The following is a 20,847-nucleotide window of genomic DNA, read 5'->3' on the forward strand; positions in this document are numbered from 1 at the left end:
GTTTATTTGGGGAAAACAAACCCCTACCTGAGCATGCCTCACCAAGGATTCAAAGATGGGCTATCACACTAACTGCATACAATTATGAATTGAAATACAAACCTGGATATGAGAATAGTGCAGATAGTCTTAGTCGATTACCTTTAAAAAACCAAAGCCTTAGTTATGTACCAGAAGATGTATTTGTTCTTTTCACTATCATGGATAACTCCAATATAAATGTGAATGATGTTAAAAGAGAAACACAAAAAGATGAGTGCTTAATAAAAGTATATGAGTACTGTAAGAATGGTTGGCCTGAAGAGTCTGTGAATGATGACTTAAGGTCATATAAAATAAGAAAAATGGAATTAAGTCTAAAAGATGGAGAAAATGCAGTCCATTATCAGTCAGAGTTACCTAAACAAAGTATTTGTAACCTAATAAATGATTATGGTGATATGGCAATTTCAAATGCTTTAAAAGAGAATACATTAAATAAGAAGGAACGTGATCATCAAACAACTTTGCTAACATCATTAGCACTTACAGAAACTAATGGGTAACTTCAAAAGAAAAAAAGATTTTTGCCTCTTAATACACCCACTTCAAATACTGGATCACAGTTGCAAATTGATATGGTCCAGGATATTACTTTTAAACAGTATTTTTGGTTACCAAAAAGCACTATCAGATTACCTGAGAAAATTGATCAATCAAAGAAATCTATGTCATTTAAGGATCTGAATAACAGCATAAAACATTCAGATGCCAATTCAAAAATAGTTCCATTATATCAGAAAAAAACATCATAGGATAAACCTAAAAAATTAATTAACAAGCCAAATACTTCTGAAACTTCTAGGTATTTGGAAATCAAAAGTAAATATCAAACAGAGGAAGCTAAATGTGACCATGAAAAAGTAAACAGGTTCTTAGCCAAATACCGCACAACTCCTCATATAACAACAGGTGTTGCACCATGTGAATTGCTGTGTGGTAGGAAAATTAAAACTCACCTTGACCTACTACATCCAACTGTTCAAAGGTCTGTTTCCCAACATCAACATACACAAAAAGTAAATCATGACAAAACATCCATTGAAAGAGAATTGGGAGTTAATGATAATGTGTATCTGAGAAATTATGGGAGAGGGGAAAAATGGATGCCAGGTCAAATTGTTCAGTGTACAGGACCTGTGTCTTATAAAGTAAAAACAAATGTGAACTTGAGTACCGTTACAGCTAGGCTGATGAAATTTCATATATAAGTATTATATCAAATTTGTAGATCAGTATAAACTTTTCACCAATTTCCGATAACCGGAAGTAGAACTTTTTCTTCTTTTAAATTTTCAAAAGCCTATAACTTGAGTACTATTTTAGATAGATACATGAAGTTTCACATATAAGTAAAAGGTTCTAATTCTCTACCTCATATCAAATTTTGAGTAAGTTCCATTGACCGAAGTAGTAATTTAGGCTATTTCCGATATCTGAAAAAATACATGTGAATTTATAAAGTACTAATCATATTCCGCACTATTATACACAAATTATACACAATTTTTTTTTTGGCGTTCACTTGGTACGCAATTATTTTATCCACGAGATTCTATTCTAAAAAGTTGAAATTATTAAAAATGGATTGAATATCATGTCATCATCCCTAGTTGCCATCCCCCGTATAAGAATATGCGAGAAAGTTTAGGGGAGATCACTTGTGTGTTACATTTTTGTTTTCGTTTGCTTACATTGTGTTTGTGTTTTCTTTTGTGTTTGTGTTGTGTTTAGTTTTGTTCTGTTCCCAAGTAGGTACATTTAAAAAGATTTACCGTGGCGGATATGCAGCTAGTTTAAAATAACAGGCTACCAATACCTATTATAACAATTAAAACCAAATTATACACTGTACATTAATAGTCAACAGAACACCATATTAAATCCACACACTGATTAAGAGACTTACATGATTCCGTTAAAAACCCGGCTATTCAATTGTCATTACGTTTTTTTAAAAAAAAGAAATTTGTATTAGTTTGACCCAGAAAATTGTATATATTTCATAGCGTACGTACGTAGCTTTATAGAATCTAGATCTAAATCAAATTTGAATTAAATAATTAATTTCTATATATTATATTCTAAAATCGGAATATGACACGATTAGTGTTGTGTTCTTTCCATAGTGTAATCATGTGGCGTTCTTGTCACAACTATAAACACTTTTCCGATTGTATAATTAAAATTGTGTTTATACATTCGAATATGCCTATATTTTTATTTTTCTTCTTTAAATAAAATTTAGGTTATACATTTAAAACATCTACATATTATTTTCAACAAAAGTCCGTATCAGTGGCGTAGCGAGGGGGGGGGGGGGGGGGGCGGGGGGACAGAACAAAACTAAACACAACACAAAAGAAAACAAAAGAAAACGCAAGTGAAGTAGAGTTCCCTTGTTTCTGTGACCTCGGCATATGAAGCAATAGTGTGGTCAGCACTATGCTCAACCGCCTTTACTTTTCTTAACGTTGGGGAGACACAGGGACGGTCTTCTGACCTCAACCCGGATTCGAACTCAAGACTTACGGGTTGGCAGTCCAGCTCTCTACCGCTAGACCACTCCGTCACTTGCTAATTATATTATTACAATCTATCCAGTTTTTCTAGGAATCTAAACGAAAATGATATTTGACATTGATCCTTTTAATATGTTTTAGCAATGTGCGTGTATTTAATATTTTCTTTACGTTATGCGAAAGAGTAAAAACAGTGGCAATTATAAAATAAATTTAAGTCCTTATATAAAAAAACCCTACTCAATCACTTGTAATAAGACACTGCGATGCAAGTAAAAAGTGAAGAGTTTACTTTTAAGGTTCCAAAATCTATAGCATTGACTGAATGACTGACACACTACCAGCCTGCTTACATTATATATATATATATATATATATATATATATATATATATATATATATATATATATATATATATATATATATATATATATATATATCTGTGTGTGTGTGTTTGTGAGTGTATTATAGATACATGTGTAAAATCATAGCTTAAAGACATGAAAAAATAAAAAGCAAACAACAAAAGTTTGGTGATGGCAAGGAAATGTTATAGCATTTATGGGTGTAGTTTTAGGCAATACATGAAGTTTTATTTTTAATGTATTGTGGAAAAAATATTCTTTTGTATATAAGTTATATCTGTGTACTTTTCAAAATGGAATTCATTTTTTAAAGTAAACTAATTTTTTTAGTAAATCAACTTAATGACCGCCAACCTTGAAACCCTGATCAAAGAGGAAATTTCATAGTTAAAAAAAATAAAAGTTAACAAAAGAAGTGTTTGGGTAGGTAAAAATGTTAAGTGCATAAGTAGGACAATGTTATGAGTGAACCTTAAAGTTAAAGCAGACACAAGACACAGCAAATTAATTTAAAAAAAAATACATAGTAAAATATTGCTTAACAGTTGATTAACAGTTTTTTTTACCTGAATTTGTCTGTAGTTTTATAACTTGACTAGAACTATTTTGAACTTATTTTCGTTTACCATCATTTTAATGAAAACTGACATTAAAAAATTTTTCCACTGAAAAAATATACAAAAGAAATTATGTTACTTTTTGTTATTTTTACAGACCAATTACAGAAGTCATGCCATATGCAGATGGAGCTAAAATATAGACTATTGCAATTTTTGTAATAATATTCATGCCATGAATTATGCAATAAGTTAATTTCATCTTTATTCTTACTTTTTTTTGCCTTATAGCCACTTTAACTATTCATTTTTATTGCAGACACCAGGCGTAATTGATCTTAATAGAGTTGTTACAATAACATTAAACTTTATAGGAAAGCAACACTACAAATGACAATGAAATAAAGATTTTTATCTTATTTTTTTAAATTGCAGAAATCCATCAAAAGATATTAAAACAATTCCACTTAGATTCCCAATTATGAAATTGAATCTTTTTACTCTACTTTCTCTATAAATTCTTTTCTATTTAAATTCTTTGTGTCAATAAATAAACACTTTTGAAGTACTACAATGCAACTAAATTTTTAAAACTATTGGTTATTAAAAAAAGAAGAAAAAATTCTCAATTGAAAAATATAGCTGATTGCACAAACCAAAATCAACATGATACAAAAGATGTGACTATGTGTTCAGTATAAAATGCAATTTGTTTTAGCTGATTGTTAACTTAATAAATCAAACTAGTCACAAACAATGAACAAAACCATGATTTCTTTACAGGATATCTGGTTAATAAATGAAAATATCTAACTAGAAAAATTTTAGTTACTACGTTATCAAAGTAAAAACAAGATAGTAATATTCTGAAGTAAAATTTGGGTACTAGCAATTGTGTTGCATTATTTGAATTAAAACAGCAACAAATTTAACAAACAAGTTTTAAGAAAATAATGAATCAAATTAATCAAAGTCACCACAAATTTATACAGATACAATAATCATAAGCATACAGGACAGTTTATACTTTTTCAATTTTATAAATAGATTTAACAAAATTCAAACATTCTTTCTAGACTTTACTATTAGGACAATCTTCTGTTACTTGAATTGTAAAACTTCTTGAAATTAAACTGCTTAAAATAAATGTGCAAGAAGAACAGCCCCCCACCCCTCTTCCCAAAAATTTAAGTAGAACACTGTCAACCTATTTTTTCATACCTTCCCTTTTCCCACATTTATTACCACTACCCTCCTCCCATTACTAGCAAACTCTACACTCTTTTTTTTTTACTTTCTCGATTATACGAAGTATAGAGAAAGTCTTGTAATCGTGCAAAAAATATATCGTTTTACATCTCACTGATACGGAAAAACATAATTTTGCAATCTTGTCCGTATGTCTGTCTGTCTGTGTGTAAATATGATAACTTGAGTACCGTTACAGCTAGGTTGATGAAATTTCATATATAACTATTTTATCAAAATCGTAGATCCGTATCAACTTTTGTGCAATTTCCGATAACCGGAAGTGGTACTTTTTCTACTTTGAATTTTTCAAAAGCCTATAAATTGAGTACTATCTCAGATAGATAAATGAAATTTTACAAGTAAGTAAAAGATCTAATTCTCTACCTTCTGTCAAATTTTGAGTAATTTCCGTTGACCGGAAGTACTAATTTACGCTATTTCCGATTTCTCAAAAAACGCATGTAAATTTATAAAGTACTAATAATATTGCGCACTATTATGCACTTTTTTATTTGGCGTTTACTTGGTGTGCAATTCTTTTGTCTACGAGATTTTATTCTATTTTTAAAACTTTAAGTATTTAAAATGGATTAAAAATCATGTCTATAGCCCGAGTTCCCATCCCCTGTTATTTTAACATAAGAATATTCGAGAAAGTTTAGGGGAGATCACTCCCGGTTTATTTTCATGATGTGCATGTGTAATGATATGTATAATTGTAAGGTGCTGAGATGTGAAGGAGTGAGGTAAAGCTTCTTACATATTCAATTTGTGACTGTTTTCTATAGGCTTTTGTTTTATGTCTGGTTAATTTATCTGAAGTTCATATTATTGTTTGGCAAATCTCATTTACACCTCTCACATAAAGACCATACACAGCAGTTGACAACAGCTGTAAATGTAAAGGTTATCAAAGAAAATTGAAAGCTGGCCATCCAAACATTTGGTAATATAAAGAATGTTTCCAGATGGTGATAATCAGTAGCTTGGTGGACACTCACTTGAAAACACAAAGAACAAAATACTGTGACTTGTATTTTCAGATTATTGACATTGTCTATATTTTTGTCAATAGAGAACACATGGAGTAACTACTAAGGAAGGCACACAATATTCAAATACAAATGTAAATCAGAGTTTCATATTTTTTTTATCCCAGGATTTGACAAAATTTCACAATCTTTTTTCCCATATATTTTTATATTGCTACACATTTTTTTAATGTTTAAAATATTTTCTTCTTGTTCTCAAGGGGTCATCCATACATGACGTCACGCTTTTTTGGGACGATTTTTACCTTTCCCCCTCCCCTCCGTCAGTCACAAAAAGCTAGCCCCCCCCCCACCCCCCCTAAAATGACGTCACACATCAGCCTACAGCCCTTCTCAAAATAGAGTATTTTAATCAACTCCTATTATAATTTATTAAAACTTTTCTAAAACACGAAATAACGTCTAAAATTCATTTTCTAACATTGCTTTTTTATAATGCAAAAGTTTGATGTCACACCATCTGAATCCCCCCTCCCCCCACACCGTCACAACATTACGGACCCCCATCCCCCCTAAAAGTGTGACGTCATTTATGGACGCCCCCCAAGAGAGGAATAATTGCAATGTCAACAATATGACTGGAATAATTAATCTAGGGATTATTATGACACAGTCAGGTACTAATTAGATGGAGGTTGGGAGGGGTAACTGATGATGTAATGTCCTAGTACCTCTTAAAATAGAAGCATTTTTTGATGAGGTACATATTTCTTATGCAAAGACAGCATATTGCAGTAGACTTTTTCTTGTCAAGTAATTCTCTCTAAAAGCATTATGATTAAATACACTTTTACAAATATAGTAATTTACAACTTCTAACAATTTTTGTTTTGCTTTTTAAAAATGCTTTCTATAAAAATAAGTTTCTGATTTGATTTTTCATACATTAAAAATTAAACAGTGATGAAAAATAAAAGAATTATGTTTTATCATAAGTTTTTCTCATATTCTAATTTTCTAAATTTCAAATCTATTGACTTATTATACATAACTTTTTGAATTAAGTTTAAGCTAAGAAATCTTATGGTGTACATAATTAAAGGCTTTTCTATTAAAAATACCCTTAATCACTTACAAAAAAAAAAAAAAAAAGAAAAATTATACAAATCATAAAGGAAAAAACTACTAAGAATGAAGTGCTTAAAACATTTAGGTTGGACTATATTTTGAGTTTTCTAAAATGTATGGACCATTAGTTAATAAATGAAAAACATCTAATTTTATACTATAATGTTTAGATGTCTACCTATGTATTATGGGAAAAAAAATACAACAAAGTTAATCATATCACAAAAATGCTTTCAAGTCATGTTCAATGAAGTTTAGTTTATATCCATTAATTATAATATAAAATCTTAAAGAGGTATGTTTTACGTGGCACCACAGGTGCTTTGACCGTAGGGTTTTTGCACATAGGTGGTTTGACTGATATAGACTTTTTTCAAGAACATGTTCATTTCTATTAATTGCAACTCAAAAGAAACTTGTCATATAAATTTATATTTTTAATTGCATCATGAATTTAAAATTAAATACAAGTTTATTATTATTTAAAAAAACTGCATGTGGACAAACCACCTATGGACAAAGCCCCTGTTCTCAAATCCCCGCTGTGGTCAAAGCCATGATGTGGTCAAACCATCAAAGTTCAAAGCCCTATAGTATAACAACCTATAGTCAAAGTACTGGTGTAGTCAAACACATATGGTCAAAGCACCTAAAACCTTTTACATACTGGATAACATTCCACTTTTACAAAAAAATTACAAAGCAAAATATACAATATATGTATTTTGAATGTGTTTGATATCATCATTATAAAACTCAAACATTGGTTAATTGACCATTAATAACTACAGGCTAAATTTAAATATTTACAGTCGATTTCCCATTAATCCTTAGTTTAAGCAACTTAACCATCTAGTGTAAAAATTTATTTTACATAATAACTTAGTTCTGTTGTTGATTGTGTAAATTAATATAAATTTTGCCAAAAAGAGTAAAAAAAAAACAAACAAAAAACACACACACTATAATTAGTGGCAATATTGAAACTGCAGATTATGAATATTACTGTCGCACATTTTTAACTATTATGCACCATTTATATTTTAACTTAGTTTTGTAGCATGTAAAACTATTTAAAAGTACAATTTAAAATCATAGCCATTTAACAATATTACATAACAAATGAAATTCAATGGAATATTTATAAATATATCACAGAAGAGTACATTTTTTACGCCGTCTACTGTTAGGTTTTACTGCTGGTCTTTCCTCTTCTTGAAAAGTTCTAAAGGAAAAAAAGGATTAACTTTTTAAAAATAAAAATCAATTAGTTTCAGTTCCATACTGCCTCTTACTTAAGATCAACAACAATTAAAAATCACTTTTCTAATTTTCTGCATGGATCAAAAACAATTATAAATCAGTTTTCTAATTTTTTAATATGTTTTGTTTTTACCTGCTTATCAATAATCAATAACAAAATGAGAGAGGCTGAAGGGCTAATGTAATACCAACAGCTGCATTTATATCTTTGATATCTAATGTACATCGCACCATGCAATGCTTTTCAGTGCATCGCAGTTGTCTTATTATAGGTAGTAGAGTAGTGTTTGTTTATATAACGACATAAAGTTATTTATAGTTTCCAAGGTTTTTACTCTTTTGCATAACGTAAAGAAAATATTAAATTCACACACATTGCTAAAACATATTAAAAGAATCAATGTCAAATATCATTTTCGTTTATATTCCTTGAAAAAATGGATACATTTTCATGACAGTAGGTCGAAAAAACTAATTAATTCAACTTTTTTGGGGTAATTTTTGCAAGGGAGGTAATTTAAAAATAAATTTAACTTATCAATAATTTAAGTTAATTTTTTTTTATTACTACCGGCATTGATTATTATATGTTATGGTTCAAAATTAAAATAGAAAAATGTTAAGATTATTTATATTATTTTCTAATTAGTCTATGATTTCTCAAAATCACTATTTTTTGTTTTTGTTTTTCGGTGTTATTAAAACATATGGTGAAATTAGACTTTTAGAGAATGCTGGAAAGGCTCTTTCTGGGCGCGGACGCAGGGGACGCCTAGGAAAGCGTGTTGTGTGGTAATTCTAATGTTGTGATTGTGCTGTGGTTGTGTTTTGTTTGTGTTGTGTTTGTTTTGTTCTGTTCCCAAGTTGGCATATTTAAAAAAGATTTACCCACGGTTATGCAGCTAGTATATTTATACACACACACACATGTATTTATATATATATATATATATATATATAAATATATATATATATATATATATATATATATATATATATATATATATATATATATATATATCTATATCTATATCTATATGTATATGTATATGTATATATATATATATATATATATATATATATATATATATATATATATATATATATATATATATATATATATATGTATATATATATGTATATATATATATATAAATATATATATATATATATATATATATATATATATATATATATATATATATATATATATAAAGCAAAGTGGTCAAGTGCCCGATAGGGCACTTCCCGGCGCCGCAGGCGCGTCAAATTTGGCACGATGGTGCCTTGGGGAGATAGAACACGAGGGCCGGTGACGATTGGCCGAAAAGTCGACGGAGAGGGGGTCAAAACTGACCTCGACTGACCGGCGCCTTATATGGGCTATATTACAAAAAAAATTTCCTCCGACGACCCCCCTTGATATTTTGTGAGGTGGTAGGAGAACGCCTTGGGGTGTCACAAAAAACTCGCCATGTCCGGGAAAAATCGGGAAGTGGGTCAAAACTGACCAGTCGTATTTCCCTATATAATCTTTGTATTTTATTGGAAAAACAGATTGTCATTTCAAAACGGATTTTAGGGCACTTACCCTCTTTACATCTGGCTAAGTTTTGGCATGCTTATAGGTAAATGGCTTGGCCGTAGGGCAGACATGTCAGTTTCACTCAAAGCCCCCGACGAGGGCTAAAACGTGACCGCCAGTGAAATTCTCTTTATATGAGCTCTATTACGAAAAAAAATTTCCTCCGACGACCCCCCTTGAAATTTTGTGAGGTGGTAGGAGAACACCTTGGGGTGTCACAAAAAACTCGGCATATCTGGGAAAACTTCGTAAAGGGGTCAAAACTGACCAGTTGTATTTCCCTATATAATCTTTGTATTTTATGGGAAAAACAGAGGGTCATTTCAACGCGGATTTCAGGGTACTTAAACTCAGTATATCTGGCTAAGTTTTTGCATACTCTTAGGTAAATGGCTTGACCTTTAGGGAAAACTGTCGGTTTGATTCAAAGCCCTCGACGAGGGCTAAAAAGTGACCGCGAGTGAAATTCTCTTTATATGAGCTATATTACGAAAAAAAAAAAATTTCCTCCGACGACCCCCGTTGAAATTTTGTGAGGTGGTAGGAGAACACCGTTGGGTGTCACAAAAAACTCGGCATATCTGGGAAAAATCGGGAAGTGGGTCAAAACTGACCAGTCGTATTTCCCTATATAATCTTTGTATTTTATGGGGAAAACAGAGGGTCATTTCAAAACGGATTTTAGGGCACTTACCCTCTTTACATCTGGCTAAGTTTTGGCATGCTTATAGGTAAATGGCTTGGCCGTACGGCTGATCTGTCGGTTTCACTCAAAGCCCTCGAAGAGGGCTAAAAAGTGACCGCGAGTGAAATTCTCTTTATATGAGCTCAATTACGCAATTTTTTTTCCTCCGACGACCCCCCTTGAGATTTTGTGAGGTAGTAGGAGAACGCCTTGGGGTGTCACAAAAAACTCGGCATATCTGGGAAAACTTCGTAAAGGGGTCAAAACTGACCAGTTGTATTTCCCTATATAATCTTTGTATTTTATGGCAAAAACCGAGAAATTTTAACACAATTTTTAGGTTACTTAACGTCTGCACATCATGCTAAGTTTTTGCATACACAAATATAGATGATTAGGCCGTATGGAAAAACTGTTGGTCCGACTCAAAGCCCTCGACGAGGGCTAAAAGATGATCGAGTGTGAAATTCTCCTTATATGAGATATATATATATATATATACATATATATATAAATTGACGAACGATCCCCTTAATATTATGTGACGTCGTAGACCGACCCTGGAGGGTAACAAAAAAAACTTTATTCCCGTCGGAAACAGCCATTATAGTCGTTAAATATGTTCATATACCGTAATTTCTTATATAAGCATAGCAACTGTTTGTAAAAAAAAAGTAAACAAAGACATAGTCATACGTTCAGTTTTCAAGGGAGGTAACGTTTTTTAAATAATTTTTTTTTCAAATAATTTTATACTATTTTATACAGAAACAGAAAATGACGAAGTATAGCATTTGTTTTAGTACAATATTAAGTTGTTAATGCATTTAAGTATCCTAATTAAATAAATTAATTAATTTCAAAAGGCAATGTAATCTAAATTATGAGATATACTGTTCATGGAACCTGTGTAGTTCTAATTCCATTTTAGTTATACATTACGTACTTTCCACTATTCCTCTGAGAACGAAATTTAAATGACAAACAACAACATTTTTTCTAAAGTTAGCATTACAATTTGAATTAAAGCACACCACACCCAATCCACCGCAACATAATTAAGTATTCAAATTCTCAAATGTTTTTTAAAAACCTAAGCGAAGCTAGGCAGTATGCCTAGTCTATATATATAAAGCAAAGTGGTCAAGTGCCCATTAGGGCACTTCCCGGCGCCGCAGGCGCGTCAAATTTGGCAAGATGGTGCCTTCGGGCGATAGAACACGAAGGCCGGTGACGGTTGGCCGAAAAGTCTACGGAGAGGGGGTCAAAACTGACCTCGGCTGACCGGCGCCTTATATGGGCTATATTACGAAAAAAAATTTCCTCCGACGACCCCCCTTGACATTTTGTGAGGTGGTAGGAAAACGCGATGGGGTGTCACAAAAAACTCGCCATGTCCGGGAAAAATTGGGAAATGGGTCAAAACTGACCAGTCGTATTTCCCTATATAATCTTTGTACTTTATGGGAAAAACAGAGGGTCATTTCAAAACGGATTTTAGGGCACTTACCCTCTTTACATCTGGCTAATTTTTGGCATGTTTATAGGTAAATGGCTTGGCCGTAGGGCAGACATGTCGGTTTCACTCAAAGCCCTCGACGAGGGCTAAAACGTGACCGCCAGTGAAATTCTCTTTATATGAGCTCTATTACGAAAAAAAATTTCCTCCGACGACCCCCCTTGAAATTTTGTGAGGTGGTAGGAGAACGCCTTGGGGTGTCACAAAAAACTCGGCATATCTGGGAAAACTTCGTAAAGGGGTCAAAACTGACCAGTTGTATTTCCCTATATAATCTTTGTATTTTATGGGAAAAACAGAGGGTCATTTCAACGCGGATTTTAGGGTACTTAAACTCAGTATATCTGGCTAATTTTTTGCATACTCTTAGGTAAATGGCTTTACCTTTAGGTAAAACTGTCGGTTTGACTCAAAGCCCTCGACGAGGGCTAAAAAGTGACCGCGAGTGAAATTCTCTTTATATGAGCTATATTACGAAAAAAAAATAATTTCCTCCGACGACCCCCGTTGAAATTTTGTGAGGTGGTAGGAGAACACCGTGGGGTGTCACAAAAAACTCGGCATATCTGGGAAAAATCGGGAAGTGGGTCAAAACTGACCAGTCGTATTCCCCTATATAATCTTTGTATTTTACGGGGAAAACAGAGGGTCATTTCAAAACGGATTTTAGGGCACTTACCCTCTTTCATTCATTCATCATTAATCCTCATCACTCCCTGTGAAGTATAGGGCAACAACAAATCTCCGCCATTCCACCCTGTCCTGGGCGAGCCACTTTAGTTCATGCCAGGTTTTGCCAGTAGCCTGTACTTCTTCTTCCATCTCCCTCCTCCATGTTCCCAGTGGTCTTCCTCTACTTCTCTTTCCGGGTGGGTTCCACTTCAGCGCCATGCTGGGGAGTCTTTTTTTGCTCATGCGTAGGACATGGCCCAGCCATCTCCATCTCCTCGTTCTAACTTCTGAGACAATGTCGTTTAATCCTGTCCTTCGCCATATTTCCTTGTTCGGGACTTTGTCGTCCCACTTTATCCTGAGGATGCGTTGGAGGGATCTTCTTTCAAAGCCTCTGAGTCAGCTGTCTACTTTCTTGTTTAGTTTCCATGACTCTGCAGCATAGAGGAGTACAGAACGTACATTAGACTTATAGATCCTTATTTTAGTTCTCTGCTGCAGTGAGGATGATTTCCAGATCTTAGCGAGTCTGTTGAAAGCTTGTGCTGCCATTGCTATTATGGTGGCAATTTCTTTCTCCATGCTGCCATTTGCTGATATATAGCTGCCGAGGTACTTAAAGTCTTCGACCTCTTCTAGCTCTGCTCCATTCGCAAAGGTCTTGAGAGCACTTTTGGTTTTTATTTTCATTAGCTTGGTTTTTCCGGAGTTTATCTTTAGCCCAACGCTTTTGGCAATTTGCTAAGTTTTGGCATGCTTATAGGTAAATGGCTTGGCCGTACGGCTGACCTGTCAGTTTAGCTCAAAGCCCTCGAAGAGGGCTAAAAAGTGACCGCGAGTGAAATTCTCTTTATATGAGCTTTATTATTGAAAAAAATTTCCTCCGACGACCCCCCTTGATTTTTTGTGAGGTGGTAGGAGAACGCCTTGGGGTGTCCCAAAAAACTCGCCATGTCCGGGAAAAATCGGGAAATGGGTCAAAACTGACCAGTCGTATTTCCCTATATAATCTTTGTACTTTATGGGAAAAACAGAGGGTCATTTCAACGCGGATTTTAGGGCACTTACCCTCTTTATATCTGGATAAGTTTTGGCATGCTTATAGGTAAATGGCTTGGCCGTACGGCTGACCTGTCGGTTTCACTCAAAGCCCTCGACGAGGGCTAAAAAGTGACCGCGAGTGAAATTATCTTTATATGAGCTCTGTTACGAAAAAAAATTTCCTCCGACAACCCCCCTTGAAATTTTGTGAGGTGGTAGGAGAACGCCTTGGGGTGTCACAAAAAACTCGCCATGTCCGGGAAAATTCGTTAAATGGGTCAAAACTGACCAGTTGTATTTCCCTATATAAACTTTGTATTTTATGGGGAAAACAGGGTAATTTCTACACAAATTTTAGGGTATTTACTCTTTGTATAACTGGCTAATTTTTTCATACACCTCTATACATGACTGGGCCGTATGGAAAAACCGTTGGTCAGCATCAAAGCCCTCGAAGAGGGCTAAAAATGAATGCGAGTGAAATTCTCATTGTACGAGATTTGGCCATTTTGTTTATGAACAGGGGAGGTAACTTTTTAATGTAACAATTTTTTTTTTTTGTATACTCTTTTTAAGAAAAAAAACAAAAATCATAAAGTGCAGCATTGTCTTAAACGAATATTTTGTTATAAATTAAGTTTTGTATTGTATTTAAATTGTAACATTAATTGCAAAAGTAATTTAATATAATATTTGATTGATAATTTTTATGAAAGCCCTTTCAGTTCTAATAACCTTGCGAGTAATATGTTTGCGAATATTCCATCAATTTATGTGTACAATAAAAGTACCACACTGAATAAATTTAGGCCCTAAGCTTTTAACATAACAGCCAATCACCTATTAATTAATCATTCAATTTCTCAACTTTTTTGAAAACCTAAGCGAAGCTAGGCAGTATGCCTAGTATATATATATATATATATATATATATATATATATATATACGCCTATATATATATACAGACACACACATACATATAATATACTATATGTGGCGGACTGCAGATTAGAAAGTAATAAAAGAAAAAATAAGACTTCATCGTCGCCATAGTGTTATACATCTGAAGTGCTCATAGTCTAAATTCATAATTTAAAAAATTAATATTGAAGGTGTAAAACTATTTTTCAAACTTATAGTGATAATTGTCGGCATGTCCATCAAACAAATTAAAAAAAAAATTGTATCACCATTCACAAAAATTTTAATAGTGTCTGAAAATTATTTACATTTTGTTCTTTAGCACTTATTGCTTCCCCTGATCACTTAGGAAAACACAATTACTTCCCTTTATAAAAAAATTCCATCGCGGGTTGGAGAAAAAATCCTTTTTATTACTTTGTTTTGATGTTGGGAAAAAAATAATTACATAATTAGAGTGGATTGATCAATTGAAATGTGGTAGGTATTTAAATACTGCCTTTCATTTATTTTATACATTGAACGTACAGTTTACTAATCATTATTTTTAATCAAAGACAGTGGACGTAAAAAAAATACATCTTTATTTAGGAACGGGTATTCCCGCAGGTTATCGTCTGTGTCTTATATTTTTTTTTTTGCACAGGAACAAGAATTTGTTTTTGTCTATCTTTTTTTTTTTGCGCACTAAGGGGAGTTCGTTTTTGTTGGTCGCATCAAACATGATGGGCTTTTTCTTTACTTTACCATAGTTATACCTTTTTTACTTTCTCGTATATACGAAGTATAGAGAAAGTATTGTAATCTTGCAAAAAAAAAAATCGAGATTTTTACAAATCTCGATGTTTTACACCTCACTAATACGGAAAAACATAATTTTGCAATCTTGTCGGTGTGTCTGTGAACACGATAACTTGAGTACCGTTACAGCTAGGTTGATGAAATTTCATATATAAGTATTTTATCAAAATCGTAAATCCGTATCAACTTTTGAAGCGATTTCCGATAACCGGAAGTGGTACTTTTTCTACTTTGAATTTTTCAAAAGCCTATAACTTGAGTACTATTTCAGATAGATAAATGAAATTTCACATGTAAGTAAAAGATCTAATTCTCTTCGTTCTGTCAAATTTTGAGTAATTTCCATTGACGGGAAGTACTAATGGAGACAAGCGAGTTGACGAGATTCCTTCCATAGTGTTGTTGACATGGAATAAAAACGTGCTTTTTAGATTTAGACCGTAAAAAAAAATAAAAAATAAAAACTTAAGCCTAAAATTAATTTAGAAATTTTATATTTTTAGAATAAATGCTATAAAAGTTGCAAATCCAGAGAACTTGAAAATAATTTGTTGAGTTTAAGGCTACATTTCTATTTATTTTCATCAAGCCTAAGTTATAACCGGATGTTTCACTTTCGTAAGACAAATATTGATTGGCTGTACAGTAACTTAGTGATCGATAACTATTTGTTTACAAAACTTTGCAGATCAAGTTTTTAAATAACAATGCAAATTTAAAACCCCATGACCTAGTTTTCTATTTTTAGCTTACAATGTGTACAATAAAATTTATGTCGGCCTATCCAATAGCAGGATGCCATTGTTTATGTCGCCATTACACGTGAAAACCAAATTGTTTTTGCTTTTTTTTAAATTTTTATTTAGTTACCGAAAATATTAAAAACATCAAATACATCCAATCTTTAGTAAAATCCGAAAAAAACCAGACAGACAGGATTTTATAACCATATTAATTGTAACTACGCCGTGCAAGATTTTTAAATGAATTTATACACCTCTCAAATACCTTTGAGACTTTTCTCGCTTGTGTCCATTTACGCTATTTCCGATTTCTCAAAAACGCATCTAAATTTATAAAGTACTAATAATATTGCGCACCATTATGTACATCTTTATTCGGCGTTCGCTTGGTGCGCAATACTTTTTTCTATGAGATTCTATTTTATTTTAAAAAGTTTAAGTATTTAAAATGGATTAAAAATCATAACTATATCCCGAGTTCCCATCCCCTGTTGTGTTATATAAGAATATTCGAGAAAGTTTAGGGGAGATCACTCCCGGTTTATTTTTTTTTCACAAACAGTTGCTATGCTTATATAAGAAAATACGATATATGAACATATTTAACGACTACAATGGCTTTTCCCGACGGGAATACAGTTTTTTTGTTACCCTCCAGGGTCGGTCTGCGATCGTTCGTCAATTTATTTAAATATATCTCATATAAGCAGAATTTCACTCGCGGTCATCTTTTAGCCCTGGTCGAGGGCTTTGAGTCTGACCAAGAGTTTTTCCATAAGGCCTAGTCATCTACAGAAGTGTATGCAAAACTTTAGCATGATGTCCTTTTTTAATTTCGCAAGGGCGGCGCCACGGGAGGCTGCGATTTTTCTCTATATACGGTTTATAAAATTTTGTTTTCACAACGTTCATCCGTGTACCATGAAACTTTGGGGAGATGATTAAATCACTCAATGGTAGGGTTCTGCAAAAAAATAAGCGATTTTTTTTCTCTATACACGGTATATAAAAAATAAAACTCGGATGCGGTTCATCCGAGTGCCATGAAACTTGAAGGAGTAGATGACAATACTCCGGAGAATATTTCTGCGAAAAGAAAACTAAAGTTTCTTAAGGGCGGCGCCATATAGGGTAAATTTTTTGTCAATACACGGTTTGGCGCCCAGAATTTTAGAGCGACTTTGTTGGCACTTGGCATCCGTTTATCGAGCGTCCTGCATAGCGAGTAAGGGGTACTACTATATTCAGCGGTAAAAATAACTTTGTAACGCGAGGAAATCCTTCTGTACAGTTTCGTCACATTGAGAAAGATGAAAAAATAACTTTTTGAATATGAGGAGCCTACTGTAGAGTTTCGTCACTTTGCGAATGATGCAATAAGCATCCATTATTAGACAATCCAGTCAGAAATTGAGATTGATCATCTAATAATAGACCATTAGTAACGCTAGCATATTGCATCAGTCACACTGATATTTAAAACACGTCAAATAATTTTTTTACGTGTTGAAGAAAAAAATCCTGTTCATTTTTGTCACTTTAGCGAATGACGAAATCTGCATCATTATTAACATGATGCTATTTGGCCGATGGCGCCTTTTAGTTTTAAGGAGCCAGGGGTCGTACGCCGCGCCTATGTGTGTTCTACTATATTATTTCGGTGAGTGATTAATGTACACTCAAGGTTTTCATGCGGTAGTGTAGGTAAACCCGTGTCCTGATATTTATGATCCAAGCGCAGCCATTGTTTACATTTAAATAACTCATTTTTTAGAAAAGAAGGTCACGCGTCTAAGAACATATAATTGATAACGCGTTGGTGAAATCCTTCTAATATATTTCGTCAAACTTTCTTCTATCCCCGCGGCAACGCGCGGGGGTCGGGTACGCTTGTCTATATATATATATATATATATATATATATATATATATATATATATATATATACATATATATATATATATATATATATATATATTTAAAGACCATAAAGTATAAAACTTAGTTTTCATAACAATATTAAATTTTTGAACAAATGTATATACACATGCCATTTTCAAAGTTGGACGATGGAGGATAATTGAGATCTACTGAAAAACACTTTAGCTATTAGAGCTGTTAATAAGCCGACTAGAAGTTATATTTAGTTTATGTTTTTTAACAAAAAAAAAAAGGATGACAATTTTGAAAATGCCTATAAAAATGTATATGTTACGGTCAATGCCCTCCCATTGACCGGTCAAAGTCCAAATCTTTACATGATTTCGGCCTTTGGCTGGCCAATCTGCAGACTGGCGATGGTGGACTGGCCAAAGTCCAAATTAGAAGATCATCTGGCTAGGGATGACCAGCTTTATTCCAAATTAGAAGATCATGAGAGGATTTACTTTTTTTTTAATAACATAGGGATCATGAAATAAAATAATAAAGTCTTGATTGATTATTCATTAAAGTAAATGACAGAAACATTCAAATTATTTTATTGTGCTATAGTCACAATCAATATAATCACTTGTCAGAACAAGGTGAACTTTTATGGCAATTAGAATTACATAGTAGCTTGTTATTTTTACACTTGCAGCGATTTTGTTGCATGTATGGCAACCTCCATTTCTTGTTCATTCTCAAGATCTTCCTCAGTAATTAAATTATCGAGAACCTCTCTTGGTAGATATGAAGTGCTAAATCCCACTTTTGCTTTGCATCCAAACAAGTCTTCGTTTGGAATTTGTTGGATTCCTTGATGATAAGAAAGGTTTTTCATAAATTGAATGAAGTTGAGACTCTCAGCCCTATGAGCTGATTCATTTGTCTGCATCCATGTCATCATCATCATGTCATCATTATGTTTTGAACATCGTGGTTGGCTTGGCCCATTCGACTGAACCTTGGCTTTGGTTATGATTTGGTTTTCCATGAACTAGTTTAAGTTCAGGCCACATGTTCTTTAGTTCAGAAATATTTTGACAGCCATCTGGTATGTCTGTCTCTTGGTCTGATGGCCCTTTTGGTCCATGTTGCATTGCATATAGAATGCTATACAAACAAGAGTCAACAAAACGTTACAATGAAACCGCACCCAGAATAATGAAAACGCTATTATAACTTAGTCTAGATAGGACATTGGTTAAGAGAATTGGCAAATGCGCACTTTGGCCGCACTTCATTCTTTGACCGTAACATATACATTGTCAAAAAATCAGATTATTTTCCAAATTCTTTTTTTTTAACATTTAAAATATTTAGTATTTTACGAAGCTTTTGTTTAGTATCCCACTAAAGGCTATTCGATTCTGCATATTCTCATTTATTTGTAGATATACTTTAAATGGCCCAAAAAAGCATGGGAGTTGAATGGGGTGGGGAGTGAAATTCGTTGCTTGACTGCAGTTGAAAAATCATTGCAAGCGAAAACAGCTTTTTTTTCTGCTGTTGACAAACCTAATAAAATGGATGGGATTTGTCCTGGCCACGCTGTCATGAATAATTTAAAATACCAGTGTTGTTAACCACCCAACAATGAAAAAGGAAACATTTTACTATGAGGTAGACTATGTGTGTATTCCAATTCATCCAGTTACTTGGAATCAGAGAGGGTGCCCAAGTTAGACCTAGAGGCAAAGTCTTCTTGAAGAACTAAAGACAGTAAGGATGTCTTGGAAAGTTATGGTTGAGACACCATGCTCCTCAAAGATTAAATAGTATTTAGTCAAGTAAGTCACAATAAATAATCAAAATTTTATTGTGCGTTTATACTTACATATAGACATTTATTTTAAAATTTTATTTGTATTTCCCATAACCCAAGCTGTGCCATGTTTATGCTGCTAATAAAAGTCAAAATTCAATAACTCTTTCTTTTTAGTTTGTGAGAGAAAGGTTACAAAAATTGTCAATGATTTATAAGAAATACGATTTCACTTGAACAAGCTTTCTGTTAAAATTAGAATAATGAAAACCACAATGATGGCTCTCTGATTCTTCATGTCTGAGCTATTATTAATTGTATCTGTTATAATAAGGGACAAAAAAGTCAATGTGTCCTCAGTCTAAGTATCATACTTACCCCATAAATCACATACAGTATTAAAAAAATGATTAAATTGAAACTAACCTTACAATTCTGACAAGTTCATAGAAAGACTGATCCACATTGAGCCTATTTTTTGCACTAGCTTCAATGTAATGAATTTTTAAATTATTTGCTAATTCCTGACCTTCAGCTGTAGATACCTGAAATAATATGAACATTTAAAAAACAATTATATATATATATATATATATATATACATGTATACATGTATACATATATACACATACATACACATAAATACATATATATATATATTTATACATATACACTTATATAAATACATACATATATATATATACATTTACACATATATACATATATCAATATATATAATTCTCCTCTTCGAGCCGTTAGAAAACAAGCTGCAAACGCTCTCCCTACCTCCCCACCCCTACATGGTTTTAGTGAGCTGTGTTCACTCTAAATGTTTACAAGCAGAGCCAACGATTTTAAACGTAGGGGGGGGGGGGGGGGGGGGGAGGGGGAGGAAGGGGGGGGGGATTATGGTCCTTAACGAGCTACTTATAGTGTTTTAAAGAAATATTTTCAGTGTCAGCGTTGGTACTGTCAAATTCACAAATTATGAATTATTGAAAATTAGAAACAACTAAATAGCGGGGTATGTTACGCCGCGGGCCGGCTCGTATATACATAATATACATATATATA

At 33.0% G+C, this 20,847-nt stretch overlaps 1 protein-coding gene across 1 annotated transcript; it reads right to left on the reverse strand.

Annotated features, from left to right (window-relative positions):
* Nucleotides 1-6,906: 6,906 nt before the first annotated feature.
* LOC131928114 (ras-related protein R-Ras2) lies at nt 6,907-20,318 on the reverse strand (the record flags this gene model as incomplete). Its single annotated transcript, XM_059284040.1, is given in 2 exon segments — nt 6,907-8,079; nt 20,200-20,318. Coding segments are annotated over 2 exon segments (192 nt in total), but the record flags the coding sequence as incomplete, so codon positions are not given.
* Nucleotides 20,319-20,847: the final 529 nt, after the last annotated feature.

This window comes from Physella acuta, unplaced genomic scaffold, assembly GCF_028476545.2.
Source record: "Physella acuta isolate Inbredline_101_S28 unplaced genomic scaffold, ASM2847654v3 ptg001464l, whole genome shotgun sequence".
Taxonomy (NCBI): domain Eukaryota; kingdom Metazoa; phylum Mollusca; class Gastropoda; family Physidae; genus Physella; species Physella acuta.